The 15488-nt window shown below is 54.8% G+C and overlaps 4 protein-coding genes across 4 annotated transcripts; 3 read left to right on the top strand and 1 right to left on the bottom strand.

Moving 5' to 3' along the window:
* Positions 1 to 878: 878 nt before the first annotated feature.
* Positions 879 to 2390, bottom strand: M409DRAFT_30514 (uncharacterized protein; the record flags this gene model as incomplete). The annotated part of the gene is made up of 2 exons (XM_033809963.1): positions 879 to 2144; positions 2193 to 2390. The coding sequence occupies 2 exons, from the start codon at positions 2388 to 2390 to the stop codon at positions 879 to 881; spliced, it is 1464 nt and encodes a 487-aa protein (XP_033659869.1).
* A 336-nt stretch (positions 2391 to 2726) lies between these two features.
* Positions 2727 to 3873, top strand: M409DRAFT_30513 (uncharacterized protein; the record flags this gene model as incomplete). Its single annotated transcript, XM_033809962.1, has 3 exons — positions 2727 to 2874; positions 2942 to 3682; positions 3740 to 3873. The coding sequence occupies 3 exons, from the start codon at positions 2727 to 2729 to the stop codon at positions 3871 to 3873; spliced, it is 1023 nt and encodes a 340-aa protein (XP_033659868.1).
* Positions 3874 to 4706: 833 nt separating this feature from the next.
* M409DRAFT_30512 (uncharacterized protein) lies at positions 4707 to 5874 on the top strand (the record flags this gene model as incomplete). The annotated part of the gene is made up of 2 exons (XM_033809961.1): positions 4707 to 5281; positions 5337 to 5874. 2 exons carry the CDS (start codon positions 4707 to 4709, stop codon positions 5872 to 5874), a joined length of 1113 nt encoding a protein of 370 aa, XP_033659867.1.
* A 503-nt stretch (positions 5875 to 6377) lies between these two features.
* Positions 6378 to 15283, top strand: M409DRAFT_30511 (uncharacterized protein; the record flags this gene model as incomplete). Its single annotated transcript, XM_033809960.1, has 5 exons — positions 6378 to 7092; positions 7152 to 10500; positions 10554 to 13007; positions 13066 to 13579; positions 13655 to 15283. The coding sequence occupies 5 exons, from the start codon at positions 6378 to 6380 to the stop codon at positions 15281 to 15283; spliced, it is 8661 nt and encodes a 2886-aa protein (XP_033659866.1).
* Between the last annotated feature and the right edge of the window lie 205 nt (positions 15284 to 15488).

Raw genomic sequence — 15488 nt, 5'->3', positions numbered from 1 at the left:
GGGGTCTGAGACCCAAAGAAGTTGCATGACCCTGCTTGCGAAAGCGTGGCGATCCTCCAATAGGCCTCGCCGCGTGAGTCGAACGACACGGCGCCATCTAATCGGCCAGCAATGAAAGCGAAGGAAGGAGAGCTGTGAAAACGTAGAAGGTTAGTGCATCCTGCAGATCATGTCGACGTTGTTGGGTACCCCAAACGACTGATGCGTGTAAACAATGTGACAACCTTCGGGCCTCGTCGGTGCCCGCGGGTCTATTCGGCGTTCCAAACGATGAAGTGCCCGACGTATCACCACTCGAATCCATTTGCAAATGGTCCGTATTACCCTCGCAAAATGGGCACTGTTCCTCGTACAGCAAAGACGCAATCGCGGACGCAACAGGCTTACAGATGCTGGATTGAGCGCATTTGCAGAGTCGGAAAATGAAGATCTACTCTGCATCTGTACCTTAGTCCTCGCTCAGTACCAATCTTCGGTCTTGCGCGACTATCGATGGTGGTCAGACGTAGGTTACAGTAGGATTGCAGGTCATCAGGGCTATGATGATTGAGACTAGTAAAGCGAGCGACCGATCTTGGAAGCAGTGACGTAGATCTCCCTATCACATGGTTGTATTCGTTTTCAGCCTTGAAACTGAAAACGGCCTGTCTAGTGCCCTTAGCGTTCGTCGGTACGGCGACACGAACGCCAAAAACCTTTAACGCTTGATGGGAGTTTCATCGGCGGGACCACAACAGCGTAAGCTTACTCAAGATAGTTGAGTAACCCCTCTGCATCAAGACATCACTGGTAGCTGCAACCGATTTCCCAAGTATGTGCGCCTGCTTCGAGCAACAGAAGGAATAGTTCGTACAACACCAGCTTCGAGCGACTCCGAATCAAGAGTGTCTCCTGGCTTCGTCGCGGATGCTTCTTAGATCCTGTTCGATCCGCTGCCAGTACTCCCTTCGCAGGACTGAGTGCAGCCATACATTTCCTGCAGTGTCCTTGCCAGTAATCGAAAATCCATTGATCAGGGAGAAACCACGAGCAAATGAGTGGAGCTGAATGTAGGATGGTCGTCCCTGCTGTCTTTCCTTGTCTCCGCTGCAAGAATCCCCGATCACAGCGGCAGAAAGGTCTACGTCGTAGAAACTGCCCTTCATCCAATTTGTGCAGACCACCATGTGCATCCAGGGGTCTCCAAATAGAGCCCCGCCCCCCGTCTTCTCTTGTGCAGCTCGATCAATGGCCAGGCGAGCCTCCACTTGTTCTCGTGTGCCCAGAGAGATGAGAGACTGGCGCACAGCGAGCGCCACTTGCCCCAGAGATTTGTTCAAAACGTCCTTGGCCGGCATAAAAGTTGGCACGAAGGTCACTGCATTTGAGACGTAGGCCTTGGCAGCGGGAAGGAGGTCTTTGGCAAGCAGCCATCGCAGTCCAAATGCAACATTGAGCGCAACAGTCTGAAATGGCCGCACTGGGGTACATGAGACAATTCGCCGCGTCCACCAAACACTGATGACGTCCCCTTCGCTAACATATGCGCTAGGTTGCTCTGCAGCAATGTCGGCTGCTGCCTGCGCTTTTAAGGTCTGGACAAAGGACTTTGGAAGACAGATGACTCGACTCTCGTCCTTGGGTTGCCAGAAAATCTGATCAACCAGATAACGGAACGTAAAAACGAGCATGTCCCACCAGCGAAATGCCTTTCTCTCATGCACATACGCCTCAGTCGGATTGGTCCCCAGCGTCGCTAACGGATCCTCGTCGAAGCCATGGAATTCAGAGACCTCATCTTCTCGGCCCTGCAGCACAAGCGACCAAGCGTCAAGGAGAGCCTTGCGTCCCATACCGTCCAGCGCGACATGCGGCCAGCTGAGCGTCACAATGGTGGCATCAGAGAAGGAAACGACGTGAAGGCCGAGAATGGGCTCGTCTTCGGAGAGGTAGTCTGCCAGCTTCTCCGGGTCGTGCGGTTGACGCATGAGCGAGAGAAAGTCCTCAGCACGACCAACGATCTCAGGCTGCGACGAGGCTTTGGGAAGTCTCGATGCTAGTGGGTGCTGAGCGATGGCCATTTCGTACTTTTCATGGTGAAACCGCAGCACCCGCCTCTGGTCATCCGTTTCGATGAGCACATGATATTCGAGATGGCCTGCCTTCTAAGTCACAGTCAGTAATCTTCACATGAATGGGGCCAGGCGCAGTACGTTCAGGCGCAGGCGTGCTCCCAGTTTGCGCCATCCGTCGCGCGCTAGAAGCTTCGCAAGCGCCGCCTGCAATTTCAAAGGGCAGAGTGGAGCGTTGAAGCGCATCATAAAGTACATGACTACCGCGCGAAAGGTGGCCGTGTCATCCCAGAAATGCAAGGGAATCACCTGCGCCTTTGGCAAGGCGGAGGACGCCATGCTTCACGATGGACAATTCGCGTTGTGAAGTATGATGCGCCAGCGTAATTATGATGTACCAACAAATGTGGAAGTCGTTGTCTCAGAGATGGACAAGCAGTAGGTGTCAGCCTTATCACTGATCTTTAGCGGCGGGATTCAACGTCAGCTCTGCAGCTCTGCAGCTCTGCAGCTCCCTTTGAAAACCCGACGACCCCGTAACTTTTGTGGGAGCCGCACGTTGTTCTCTGTTCCTCTCGACAACACATCGAGAAAAACCATCTCCTTGCTCCATCACATTTTATCCAAGTATCCCAGTCCAGATTCCTTCGAGCGCTCCGACGAAAACGCAGAGATATGGCCAGTACGTCGAAACCTGCAAGGCCCACAGGCCCGGGAATTCGCAGTTTTTTGGCCCAGATGTACCCCCCTGCGCCGCAGTACACGGAGAAAGAGATGCCAGACCTCACTGGCAGAGTGTACATTGTCACCGGGGCCAACACAGGTGGGCGAGAGCACGCAACCCTTCACTAGTACTTTTCCCACGCAACTGACCAGAAAGAGCGGATCAGGCGTCGGTAAAGAGGTGGCCTCGCTGCTATATTCAAAAAATGCCAAAGTCTATCTCGCTGCCCGCTCAGAAGACAAGACGACGGATGCCATAGCGGATATCAAGAAGTCGTGGCCTCAATCTGACGGCGAACTCGTCTATCAAAAGCTGGACCTGGCGGATTTGTCGACTGTCAAGGCTTCAGTGAATCAATTTACGGACACGAAGCTCCACGGTCTGATCAACAACGCTGCTGTGCAGGCGCTCGCGGCGCAGTCACCCAACAACACTACAGCACAAGGTCATGAAATCCATCTCGGTGTCAATGTCCTCGGCCAGTTCCTCTTTACCAAGCTTCTGACGCCCAAGCTTGTAGCGACGGCGAAGGCCGAGCCTGCAAATACCGTACGGGTCGTATGGGTTTCATCCCTCGGACTCGAGATGATCGGGGAGCAGGACTACGGCATTACCACCAAATACGTCGACTACTGGCCTTCTTTGAAGCCGCTCGAGCGTTATGGCCTCAGCAAGGCAGGCAACTGGCTCTACGCGGTGGAATTTGCCAAGCGGCACAGAAACGACGGCGTCGTGAGCGTACCGTGCAATCCGGGTCATCTGAGCTCGGAGCTCTACCGCGACGGCGGCGCCCTCTTCAAGCGTGTCCTCAACACTCTAGTCTTGTACCCGCCGCGCTACGGCGCCTATACTGAGCTTTTCTCCGCACTCTCCAGCAAGATCACAATAGAGCAGACTGGCGATTGGGGTAAGTTGCACTGCATTTCTAGGCTTGAAAAGAGACCTGATTGACATTCTCATCAAGTGGTGCCGTGGGGACGCTTCTATCGCCTGAGGCCTGACTTGGAAGCGGCGAGGAAATCGGAAGCAGAAGGTGGAAATGGCCACTCCGCCAAGTTTTGGGCTTGGTCAGAAGAGCAGGTCGCTAAGTACACGTAATTCTGTCCATGTTCACCTCGGCACGGTGAGTGCGTGTGCAGAGCATGTGTTTCAAAGGCGCATCAATCTCGGACATGCGGCAGTATGTCCCCCTGTGCATGAAGCGAGCGTTTGAAATTCAGGCAAGGTTGGTATGACCGCAGCAGTGTTGACGTGATCATTCATCGCTTTGCAGATGGTGGTTGCCGTAGAGGAAGAGAGTGCGAATTCAATCAATCCATCGTAAAATTTACTGTCGTCTGCGTTATATGACATTTGCCCTGGGATTATCTTCCGAGAAGGATGTTCTAGACTGCATGAGTGCCTTCATGCTGATGAGCGAGGATGCGATGATAAAGAGAATCATCTGCATATGTAGGACGGAGGAGCAGGGCTGTATTCGGCGTTCAGAAGTAAGCCTAGCACAGATGGGGGTATCGCACAGATGCAGAGGATGCTCTGCAAGTTCGTTAAGTTTCGGTCAGCGCGGTGTTTATCCCAAACTCTGTAGCAGTACAGCCCTACAACCCTACAACGCTACGGGCGGCCTTGATTGCAGCTACTAAAGTTAGAAGTCCCGTTAAATATGTTTATTCTATATTGAGAGTTTCTATTTACTGTAATATCGGCTAATTAAATCATCGCGAACATGATCTGGACGTAGGTGACGATTCCTTCGGCGACGGGCTGACAAGAATAGTTTCGACTCACATTTGGTACTGAAGTCGAGTGAGGGCCTGACTTCCGATTTATTCACTGGAAGCGGTCAGAGAGAGGTGAGATTGCCGCTTGACAGATCTCGCGCTTGATGTTGTTGGCCGTCGCACTGACAGTACTTGAGTTGCTCGCCTACCATGCCAGCGCCCAGCAGGCAAAGCGCTGTGGTTCAGTGGAAAGATGATTCGTCTTCAAAGTCAGACCTCCCAATATTGGTTCGCGACGATGTCTCTGTCCCAAAGATCTCGTCTCCCCACGATGTCCTGGTTCGCGTGGTCGCAGCGAGCGGCAATCCAACAGACTGGAAGATGATCACACACTTCTACATGGAAGGAAATGTCATTGGTTGCGACTTTTGCGGAGTCGTCGTGGAAGCAGGGTCCGAGGCCATCCACACTCCTGGCACGAAGATATGCGGAGCAGTGTTTCCTTACCGCGTGGATAAGAACAATCCCCAAAACGGAGCATTCGCGCAATGGGTTGTCGCAGATTCGAGACAGATGCTTGCACTGCCCGACGGTATGAACGAATGTCAGGCAGCTGCCCTTGGTGCTATCGGCTGGGGTACGGTGGCCATGGCGCTGGGAGACTCAGACGCCTTGAATCTGTCTGGAACACCAACACGTCCAGTGGTGAGCGAGAAGCCGGTCTACGTGCTTGTATATGGCGGTGCAACCGCCACGGGCGTCATTGCCATCCAGATGTTGAAGTCGTAAGTCACGACCGCAGTCGCCGTTATGTTCTCTGTGGCTGATTTCACTCACCAGGTCTGGCTACCACCCTATTGCTGTCTGCTCGCAAGCATCCGCTGCGCGGGTCAAGGAATATGGGGCCATCGGCACTGCCGACTACACTTCACCAAACTGCACCGAGCAGATCAAGACGCTCGCCAACGGCTTTCCGATCAAGCACGCATTGGATTGCATCACCGACGACATCTCCGCAGCCACGTGCTTCTCCGTCCTCTCGAGAACCGGCGCTCGATATGCATGTCTGGAAGACTTGCCAGAGGCGTGGAGAACGCGGAAGGCGGTGAAAGTCAAGATTGTCATGGGCTTTGAGATGTTGGGACACGACGTAGACTTGGGCCATGCATCCTATGCACGCGCTGCGAACGCATCATTACATGCGGTGGGGATTACCTGGGCTCGAGAAGTTCAGTGGCTCCTAGACAACAAGATAATCAAGCCACAACTTGTCCACGAAGTCGAAGGGGGGCTTGGGGGGTTAGTCAAGGCGGTAGAAATGATGCGGCGTGGAGAGTTCGCAGGCAAAAAGCTCGTGGCGCGTCTGTTGCAATACTGAGCGCGACTGTGCAGTGTGTGATTTGGATCTGTGATTTAGCTATTCATCCAGTCAATCGCATCTGCAAAAGCAATCCCATCTCTGTCTCCCAAGTCAGGCCCCTTTGGTGAAGCACGGATGCAGCCTTACTCCACAAAGCCGGGTGAGGCTGAACTGTGGGTCGGAACCGGGCTGACACTTTTGCCCTCCGTGTTGTTCCAGGTGCGTGAGCAGGCAACTCCTTCGTACCTAATGGGGGAGCTCTTGCGGCTTTTGCATAACCCTCGGTGCCCGGGGGTCTGTCTTCCCTTACTTCCACGTTGCATATGCAACGATATCGGGAATCCTCGCTTCGACACCAAGGCTTGATGAGGATCGTTTGGCGACCCAAGTCGGCACGCCAGATGCTGACAGACATTAATATTGGAGTGAGATTTGGGGTGTATCGGTGAGCCTTCAAACGCCTTGGAGCATATTTAGGTGTCTGTGATGAAGCTCCCGCGTATGATGCGGAATTAAGCATGATGGCGACAAGAAACGAGCCTATTGCCATTGTCGGCAGCGCCTGTCGTTTCGCTGGCGACGCAACCTCCCCATCCAAGCTCTGGCAACTCATACGCGAGCCACGCGATGTTCGACGCAGAATCCCGGCCTCACGCTTCAGTGCCGATGGCTTCTACCATCAAAACCACGCCCATCATGGCCACAGTAACGTTGCGCACTCGTATCTACTGGACCAAGATGTTAGCGCCTTCGACGCAGAGTTTTTCAGCATCAACGCAATGGAAAGTCAAGCCATGGATCCACAACAGCGCCTTCTGCTCGAGACGGTCTACGAGTCTCTGGAAAATGGGGGAATCAGCATTGATGCCTTGCGTGACAGTGACACTGCCGTCTATGCCGGTGTAATGGGCGGCGACTACGAAGCAATGCTCCTCCGCGATTTGGACCTGGCCCCAACGTATTTCGCAGTTGGAACGTCGCGGGCTATCCTGTCGAATCGTATTTCGTACTTCTTCAACTGGCATGGGGCTTCCATGACGATTGACACCGCCTGTTCGTCCAGTCTCGTTGCTGTGCATCAAGCAGTGCAGACGCTGCGTGCAGGAGACTCGAGGGTGGCGATCGCCTGCGGAGCGAATCTCATCCTAGGACCAGAGAGCTACATCATCGAGAGCAAGGTGCGAATGCTGTCTCCGGATGGCTTGAGTAGGATGTGGGATCAGGATGCAAATGGATGTACGTCTGCATGGGATAACATCACGCCATTAATCTACTTGACGCTGACAGACGATCAGATGCCAGAGGAGACGGCGTCGGGGCATTGGTGCTCAAAACGCTGAGTAGCGCCGTAGAGGACGGAGACAACATCTTATGTGTCATCCGCGAAACGGCCGTGAACCAAGATGGTGCTACTGGTGGCATCACTATGCCCAGTGCCACAGCCCAGCGCTCGCTGATGCAAAAGACCTACGCCAAGGCAGGCCTCGATTTGGAAAATGCAGCAGACCGCCCGCAGTATTTCGAGGCGCACGGCACTGGCACCCCGGCTGGTGATCCCATAGAGGCAGAGGCCATTAGCAGCACCTTCGGCAACGGCCAGACCAGCTACGACGGCAAGCCACTATATGTGGGCTCTCTCAAGACCGTACTGGGCCATACCGAGGGCACTGCTGGGATTGCTGCTGTTATGAAAGCAGCATTGGCTATTCAGCACTCGATCGTTCCTCCCAACTTGCTGTTCGAGAAGCTGAATCCTAAAATCGCCCCCTTTTACGATTCGCTGCAGATCCCCACTACTGCCTCTGCATGGCCCACGCTGCCTGCGCACGAACCCCGACGGGCCTCAGTGAACAGCTTCGGCTTCGGCGGCACCAATGCCCACGCCATCCTAGAGAGCTACCAAACTGATACTGTTACAGGAGGGAAACAGTCAGGCGGGCCTCTGACACCCTTCGTCTTCTCAGCTGGCTCGGGGAAAAGCCTAGTGGCCAACCTGAACGCCTTTGCTGAGTACCTGGCTCTTCATCCCGATTTGAGCATGAGTGACCTTGCATACACCCTTCGCCAACGCAGATCGATATTCAGTCACCGCATCAGCTTTCCCGCAACCTCGTCACCGGAAATATTGCGTGAGCGGATACTAGGACGATTGGAAGCTTCCGAATCTGGTGTCGGCCACCGCAATCTATTACGAGCTGGACACACGTCCCGCATCCTGGGCATTTTCACTGGTCAGGGTGCCCAATACGCGGCGATGGGGTCGGAGCTTCTGCATGCGTCTCCCCGCGCTCGAGCGATTATCGACGAGATCGAGGCGTACTTGAAGCTGCTCCCGTCATCAGATCGGCCAAGTTGGTCGTTGGTGAGCGAGTTGCTCGCACCTGCGTCGCAGTCTCGGATTGGCGAGGCAGCCATTTCTCAACCGCTGTGCACGGCGGTGCAGATCATGTTGGTCGACCTTCTCCAAGAAGCGAATGTACGCTTCCACGCCGTGGTCGGCCATTCATCTGGAGAAATTGCTGCTGCATATGCTGCAGGCTTCTTGACAGCCAAGGATGCTATGTACATCGCTTACTACCGCGGTCTACACTGTGCCCGCGCTCGCTCCCCAAACGGGGATATCGCCGGGGCCATGTTCGCCGTGGGAACGTCGTGGGAAGATGCACTGGAGCTCTGCCGTTCGGAGGATTTTGCCGGTCGCGTGGACATCGCCGCGGTCAATTCCTCCTCCAGCCTCACTCTGTCCGGCGACGTGGACGCTATTGAGGAGATGCAGCTGATCTTGGAAGACGAGGGCAAGTTCCACCGTCGCCTCCGAGTAGACCAAGCCTACCATTCGACGCATATGCAGCCGTGCTTGGAGGAGTACGTGGCTTCGCTCAAGGCCGTTCGCGTCACAGGGCAGACCCCCCCTAAGCAGCAGTGTGCTTGGTTTTCTTCGGTACGTAGCGGGGAACGTGTCGATCAAACCTTTCAACTCGGTGGACAGTACTGGGCGGAGAACATGGGACGTCCTGTACTTTTCTCCCAGGCGCTCACCGCCGCCCTGTCGAGCGACATCACATTTGACGTGGCGTTAGAGGTAGGGAGCCACGCAGCTCTGCAAGCGCCTGCGATGCAAGTCATGGAGGAAGTGCTACAGAAGTCATTGCAGTATCAAGGGACGTTGGTGCGTGGCAACAACGCCGTTGAAGCCTTCTCTGCTTCTTTGGGATTTTTGTGGACGCATCTGGACAAGGCTTCCATCCATCTAGCCGCCTGCGAAACAGCCATGTTGGCATCTCAGCAGCCGCAGCGGTATACCGTCCTCCAGGATCTACCCTCGTATCGCTGGAACCACGAGGGCTCGTACTGGCATGAATCGCGCCGCTCTCGCAAGATGCGCTTGCGCCAGGCGCCTTTCCATCCCTTGCTAGGCCATACCAGTCCAGACAGTGCGCCCCATCATCTTCGCTGGAAGAACATCCTGAAGCCAAGCGAGATCTCATGGCTGCCCGGACACCAAGTTCAGACACAAACGGTTTTCCCTGCGGCCGGATATGCATGCACGGCCATTGAAGCGGCCAGACGGCTTGTCGACGACACCAGCAGCCTTCGACTGATCGAGCTTGCCGACTTTCAAATACACCAGGCCGTCGTATTTGAAAGTGAGGATGCCCCTGTTGAAGTTTTGATTGAGCTTTCTCACGTCCATCGACCGCAAAAAGACGAGATCGTGGCCAATTTTCTGTATTCCGCTGCAAGTGGAGGTCAGAACGCCGACTTTGTGCTGGCTGCCCAGGCGGAGGTAAAGGTATTTTTAGGTGATGCCTCGTCCTCTGCGCTCCCCGAGCGCGAACCGACGCCTCCCCACTTGATCCCCGTAGAGCAGAGTCGCTTGTACGGCTTCATGGAGTCCATGGGGTACAACTTTACTGGTCCATTCCGCTCCCTAGACGGCTTGAGCAGGAAGTTGGGGAAGGCGCAGTGTATGGCTGTCAGACCGGATGTGGATGATGTCGACTCCTTTTTGATTCATCCCGTCACCCTCGACGCAGCTTTCCAATCTGTCCTGCTCGCGTACAGTTATCCAGGCGACGACCAACTTCGGAATTTGCACCTCCCCACCGGCGTCGCCAAGATCCGAGTCAACCCATCCATTTTCGCCCAATCCTGTCCCTCTGTTCAGACTCACGATGCGGTCGATTCGACATGTGGGCGGCTAGATCGTGCTACGCCTGGCAATGGCTTCTCTGGATCAGTGAACATATACACCAACGAGTGTACGAATGCTGCCGTTCAAGCCGATCGCGTGCATTTCAAGCCCCTGGGCGCCTCGGCTGCTCATGATCGCAATGTCTTTTACAAGATGGACTGGACGCTCGCTGCCCCTGATGGACATCAAGCGGCCGAGGGCATCCCTGTGACTGACCGCGACGTCAAGTTGCTGTGGACTCTCAGCCGCATTGCTTCCTACTTCCTGCGACAGTTCGACTCAGATGTACCCGAGGACTCGCCAGCAAGGTCAGAGGCGCCGCTTTGCCACTACTTGCGTTACGCCAGACACATGACCCAGCTTTTGGGCACTGGCAAGCATCAGTACGGAAAACAGGAGTGGATGCAGGACACGATCGAGGACGTGCTGCGAGACGTCACATCAAATGGGTAAAGACATCCGCTAGATGGTTTTGCGTCTCTCGCTGACTATTTTTCTCTAGGTTCGAGGACAATTCCGATGTTCAAATTATGCTGCTGGTCGGCAACACCATGCCACGCGTCTTCACGGGCGAGACGACCATGCTTGAGCACTTCCGCTCATCGGGTCTGCTAGACCAGTACTACGCTCACGGCTTTGGAACGATGCAGTCGTCGCGCTGGTTGGCACAAACCGTGAAGCAGATTACCGATCGACACCCACACTTAAGCATCCTCGAGGTGGGTGCAGGCACTGGTGGCGCTACCAAGAATATTTTGAAAGCCATCGACCAGTCGTTCGACCGACTTACCTTTACCGATGTATCATCGTCCTTCTTTGAAAACGCTGCCGAAATCTTCTCAAGCTGGAGAGAGCGAATGGTTTTCAAGGTGTTGGACGCAGAGAAGGACCCTCTGACTCAAGGGTTTGAAGAAGGTGGGTACGACGTCGTCGTCGCCTCCCTCGTGGTCCATGCTACGGCTCAGCTGGACAAGACGATGCGCAATCTGCGCCGCCTCCTCAAGCCTGGAGGATTCCTGGTCATCGGTGAAGGGAGCAGCGACGGACCTCTACAGTCTGGAGACGGCTTCATCTTCGGCGCCCTTCCCGGCTGGTGGCTGGGTGTGGACGAAGGCCGCAATCTGTCCCCGTTTGTTACAGTTCCGCAGTGGGATGCATGTCTGAAGCGGACGGGATTCTCGGGATTGGACACTATGGCTCCTGCAAACTTTCTGGAGACGTTTGGTGTTATCCTCTTCGTCTCCCAGGCAGTCGACGATCGCGTAGAGTTCATACGAGAGCCCTTGACCCACACGACTGCCGTGTCGATGCCCAGACTAGCTATCATCGGCGGAGCGAAGGATCCAGTTGAGCGTCTTTGTACAGAGGTTGAGCGTACTCTCTCTGGTGCCGCCGCGCAGATTATTCGCTTTGAGACCTTGGAAGATGTAGACTTCGGCGTCTGTGACTCGGATACCACGGTGCTCAGCTTATCGGACCTGGATCAGCCAGTCTTCCAGGATATCACTGAGGGACGATGGCTTGCTTTCCGGAAGCTGTTCGAAGTGGAGCGCACATTAGTGTGGGTCACCAGTGGTCGACTCCAAGACCAACCATACAGCAATATGGTGGTCGGATTCGGCCGGTCCGCAGTGCATGAGCTCGAGGAACTACGCCTTCAATTCATTGACATTGCCAAAATCAACTCGACGCAGGCGCAAGCCATTGCTGAAAGCCTCGTGCGCTACCATGCTCAGGGACTTGAAGAGAAGAGCATTCTCTACACCAGCGAGCCCGAGATCATCATCAATGCTCGGGGCCAACCTCTGGTGCCTCGAATGATTCCAATATCCGCCGCGAACAGTCGATACAACTCCATCCAGCGCCCAATAGAGCACAAGATAGACCTTGCAACGTCGAGGATTGAGCTACAAATGGACGCCAATGACTACAGCGTCAGGCAGGTGTCGAGATTCGAGGATTTTGCAGAGATCGTTGAAGGCTCTATTGAGCTCGAGACTGTATGCACCACCATGTCTGCGCTGAAGACACCTCGAGGTCCCAAGTACCTTGTGCTCGGTGTCGATGCTGACGGAAAGCGATATCTTGCTCTTGTTTCTACTCTGATGTCCCGGTTCAGGATCGCTGCGCAATCGGCGGTTCCTGTCAAGATCGTCGGGCGCTCCGAGGAGGACTTCCTTGCGCTGAACGCCGTGGAGCTGATCACCATGGCCATTCTCGACCCCCTGACCACGGGGCAAGAAATTGTCCTCCATAACCCTCCTGTGGCCATTGCCAGATCCATCAGTGCAGCTGCCTGCGGAAAGCAAGTCACGGCAACGTTCGTAACAGACAAGTTGACGGAGCCAGTTCCAAGTTCGTGGATCAAAGTGCCGCCTCTCTCAGGACGCTCTGAACTGAGCCATCTCGTTTCTCAGCGCACAGCCTGCTTTGCTGGGCTCGAATGGGTCGACTCAGAGAACGAGAGAGGGATTCTCGCCAGTCTGCCACCGCATTGTCGCACGGAAACAGCCACGAATCTTTGGTTCCCTGTTGCAGCCACCGAGGACGGTAGAGAGGCTTCCGATTCATTCCATGGCATGCTAAGTACAGCCGTTGCAAACGTTCAGAGTCTGGACAAGACTGATGTGGGGCATGTGGTAAATGTCGTAGGCCTTGACGACCTCACGAGCGGAGAGCGACCAATCGATCCACAGACTGTCATCGACTGGACTGCGGCGTCAACTCTTCCATGCATCAACGGCCGATTCGCTCGTTTCGACGTTGAGCCCATGTTCAAACCAGACAAGACATACTGGCTCTGCGGCATGTCGGGAGCGCTGGGTGTCAGCCTGTGCGATTGGATGATCGACCGCGGGTGTAGGTATCTCGTGCTTACCAGCCGCAATCCCAAAGTAGAACCGGCATGGATCGAGAGTCACAGGCGAAATGGGGCGAGAGTCGAAATCATGTCCTGGTGAGTAACTTGCAGGCTCCACAACCGCGTACAGGGAGAGTTGCTAACAGCCGCGTAGCGATGTGACCAATGAATCGGCACTGCGCGCCGTTCATAAGAACATAGTTGCTGCATTGCCGCCCATAGTCGGTGTACTCAACGGCGCCATGGTCCTTCGAGACGTATCCGTCCGGAACATGGAGATCGGACACGTGCAGGATGTCATCCGACCCAAAGTTCTCGGCAGCATTCACCTTGACCGTATCTTCGACCAAGTTGACCTTGACTTCTTTGTGCTCATGTCGTCCATCAACTGTGTTATTGGCAATGTTGGGCAAGCGAACTACGCGGCCGCCAACATGGGAATGTGCGGCGTCGCTGGACAGCGTCGAAAACGGGGCTTGAATGCAACGTGCGTCAACGTAGGCGCAGTCATCGGCGCCGGCTACATTACGCAGTCTGATCGACAGCTGGACTTGACTGTCGCCAAGATGGCCATGATGCATCTCTCTGAAGAAGACTTTCACCAAATTTTCGCCGAAGCGCTGGAAGCGGGCTACGTTGACTCTGGCAACGGACCAGAGATCTCTACGGTAAGTCGTGGTCAGAAGGACGGAGAGAACTGTACAGCAGCAGCCATGTGACAATGAGCTGACTTTGCACCCTAGGGATTGCTCGACATCACGCCAGATGCGCAATACATTCCGCAGTGGTACTCAAACCCCAAGTTTGCGCGCTTCATCGTTCATCAGACATCGACCGAGGACAGTGGCGCGGATCAGAGCAATGCAGCTTCCATCCATGACCAACTACAAGCGTGCGGCACCGTCGAGGATGTATTCGACGTGATCAAATGCAGTTTCGGTATCAAGCTACGCAAGCTGCTCCAGCAAACGACTGGTGACGACGAGCTCATGAACAGCGACACCTCGTACCTTGGCTTGGACTCGCTGATTTCTGTCGACATCCGAGCCTGGTTTCTCAAGAATTTCCAGGTCAACATCCCTGTGCTGAAGATCATGAACGACGATGTGCAAATGGCCACCCTGGTGGAGCTTGCGGTCGAAGGTATCCCATCACAACTGGTGCCCAACATTGGCCACGGCTCGTCGTCCAGCCAGGACGAGTCGTCGAGCAACCTCTCGAGTGACAGAGTTGACACCACGGACAACACATCTGCCGCTACTACTCCAGCCGAAATGCCGTCGTCGCAGGACGAGGCTCCGTCAGGCAAAGTCTATTGGAATGCCGAATGCGAGCCGCCGCGAAATATCACTATCTTGCCTTCAGCGTCTCCACCTCGAACTCAGCCTAGCGTCGTCCTGCTTACCGGCGTCAGCGGTCTTTTGGGCCATCACCTCTTGCAGACTCTGCTGAACGAACCATCCATCACCAAGGTCATCTGTATTGCCGTGCGCAGACTCGCAGAGCGCTTGAGATCAAATGAAATTCCCCCTCCTAGTGATCGCATTGTGTACTACGAGGGAGATCTCAGTCACAGCAGCTTCAACCTCTCCGAGACACAGCTAGTGGCCATCTTCTCCGAGGTCGATGCGGTCATCCACAACGGCTCCGACACTTCGCATCTGAAATACTACTCCGCCGTCCGCAAATCGAACGTCGAATCTACGCGTCTGCTCGCTCGTCACTGCCTGACTCGCATGATACCGCTCCACTACGTCTCTTCCGCTGGCGTAGCGCTCTTCGCGGACCTTGACGCCTTCCCAGAAGTATCTGTGACATCGAGCGGCCATCTTCCCTCCGCCGACGGTTCCCATGGCTATATGTGCGGCAAGTGGGTATCGGAGTACATGCTTGAAAAGACAAACGCCCTGTACGGCCTCCAAGTATGGATCCATCGCCCTTCGACGATTATCCGCGAAGGCGACGACGCCACTACGGAGCGCGCGGAGTTCGACTGGGTGAATACTCTGATTTTCTATTCCCACAAGATCCGCGCTGTCCCTCGCATTGTGCATATGCGAGGTCGTTTTGATCTTGTTAATGTACACAGCGTGTGTACCGACATTGTGCAAGGACTGCTGAACAAAAGGCCTCAATCGGCCGGCGGAGTGACGTATGTGAACAACGTTGGCGATCTCACCATTCCTATGGACCAGCTCGACGAGCTCGGTCTGGAGAAGCAAGAGGGGCGACCGTACGATGTCGTCTCGATCAAAGAGTGGATGGAAAGGGTGATTGCTGCTGGGATGCATCCAGCAGTGGCTACGCTCATCGAGACCATTGACCACGCGGGGTCGCCCCCCTATCCCACGCTCCTGAAGGCTAGGACTTGAGAAAAGGGTTGATTGCGACGTATCAAACGGCTTCACTTGCTTGAGCAATTTGCCGCGAAAGTTGCGTCTATGTTGGAGTGGAGATGGATCTAAATTTTCTTGACAGGATCTGATAAGTACCTCATTCGGTTCACATCACTAATAGCTTTAGCTCTACTACGGCAAGCACAGTCTTCGAGTTTTGGAATATCAGAGTTGTACATTC

The sequence above is a fragment of the Zasmidium cellare genome, assembly GCF_010093935.1.
Source record: "Zasmidium cellare ATCC 36951 unplaced genomic scaffold M409scaffold_66, whole genome shotgun sequence".
Lineage (NCBI taxonomy): Eukaryota > Fungi > Ascomycota > Dothideomycetes > Mycosphaerellales > Mycosphaerellaceae > Zasmidium > Zasmidium cellare.
The sequence above is the reverse complement of the archived record's forward strand: the minus strand, read 5'-3'. Positions and strand labels throughout refer to the sequence as shown.